At 34.0% G+C, this 1,401-nt stretch overlaps 1 protein-coding gene across 1 annotated transcript; it reads right to left on the bottom strand.

Annotated features, from left to right (window-relative positions):
- Window positions 1-300: 300 nt before the first annotated feature.
- LOC127103511 (secreted RxLR effector protein 161-like) lies at window positions 301-723 on the bottom strand. Its single transcript, XM_051040763.1, has one exon. It carries the CDS (start codon window positions 721-723, stop codon window positions 301-303), a length of 423 nt encoding a protein of 140 aa, XP_050896720.1.
- Between the last annotated feature and the right edge of the window lie 678 nt (window positions 724-1,401).

Genomic DNA, 1,401 nt, shown 5'->3' with positions numbered 1-1,401 from the left:
AAATGAGGGAGACCCAAGTCCAAAATAATTTGTTATATTTTATTTATTTATTTAATTAATTAATTAATTAATTAATTAATTAATTAATTTTTTTTTTTTTTTTTTTTTTTTTTTTTTCGTTTTTTTTTTCCAGAAAAAATGAAGGGTAAATTTTGGGGTATTACACTTTGAAATTGCAATTGCTGACTGGTTGTCGATAAACACTTCTGTCTTATGATTCTGTTGGAGATGTAAGTCACATAAGATATTTTTCAGCCACAAAACTTGATTTACGGCTGTTGTTGCTGCTATGAATTCAGATTATGCAGTGGATTGTGCTATTGTCTCCTGCTTCTTTGTGCACCATGAAAAAACTCCTGAGCCTAGACTGAAACAATATCCTGAAGTGCTCTTCATGTCATCAATGGATCCAACCCAGTCACTATCAGAGAATCCACATAACTTGAAATTTTGACAGCTCTCAAACTTGACACCATAATCAGCAGTACCTTTAATATATCTCAATACCCTTCTTGCTACCTTTAAATGCATTTCACTAGCACAATGCATAAATCGAGAGAGAAGACATACAACAAACAGAATGTCCAACCTTGTTGCAGTGAGATACATTAAACATCCAATCAAGCTCCTGTAATAGCCTTCATCAACTTTGTCAACACCATCTTCCGTGCTCAGCTTCTCCTTTTGGTTCATTGGTGTGCTAACCGCTTTGCACTCCTCCATTTGATTTTTTTAAGATTTCCTTAGCATTTATTTTTTGACATATGAACACATCATCCTCATTTTGTTTGATCTCAATTCCAAGAAACTAAGACATAAGACCAAGATCTGTCATTTCAAAAACTTGCATCATTTCTTGTTTGAATTCTTCAACCAACCTTGTATCATCTCCAGTCACTAAAAGATCATCAACATAGAGGGAAACTATGAGAAATTTTTTTCCCTTATGTTTTACATAAAGAGTGGCCTCAGATAAGCTTTTCACAAAGCCTATGCTCAATAGGTGTTCATTTATCCTACTGTACCAAGCTCTTGGTGCTTGTTTTAATCCATAAAGGGATTTTTTTGAGTAGATAGACTTTATCTTCTTCACCATGCATAACAAATCCCTCTGGCTGCTCCACATATATCTCTTCTTGTAAAACTCCATTTAAAAAAGTTGATTTGACATCTAACTGGAATACTTTCCAGCCTTGTTGAGCAACAACTACTAACACCAATCTAATTGTATCTAATCTGGACACTGGTGCAAAAGTGTCAGAATAATCAACACCAAAAATTTGTGCATGCCCTTTTACTACAAGTCTGGACTTGTATTTATTTATAGAGCAATCCGCATTAAGCTTTATTCTGAAAACCCATTTAACTCCAATAACTTTTCTATCTCGAGGCTTGTCAACC

The sequence above is a fragment of the Lathyrus oleraceus genome, chromosome 7, assembly GCF_024323335.1.
Source record: "Lathyrus oleraceus cultivar Zhongwan6 chromosome 7, CAAS_Psat_ZW6_1.0, whole genome shotgun sequence".
Taxonomy (NCBI): Eukaryota; Viridiplantae; Streptophyta; class Magnoliopsida; order Fabales; family Fabaceae; genus Lathyrus; species Lathyrus oleraceus.
Note: the sequence above shows the minus strand (reverse complement) of the source record. Positions and strands in the feature narration are given on the sequence as shown.

Excerpts from the sequence above, each read along its gene's own strand:
- LOC127103511 (XM_051040763.1), bottom strand. The coding sequence starts at position 723 with ATGGAGGAGTGCAAAGCGGTTAGCACACCAATGAACCAAAAGGAGAAG.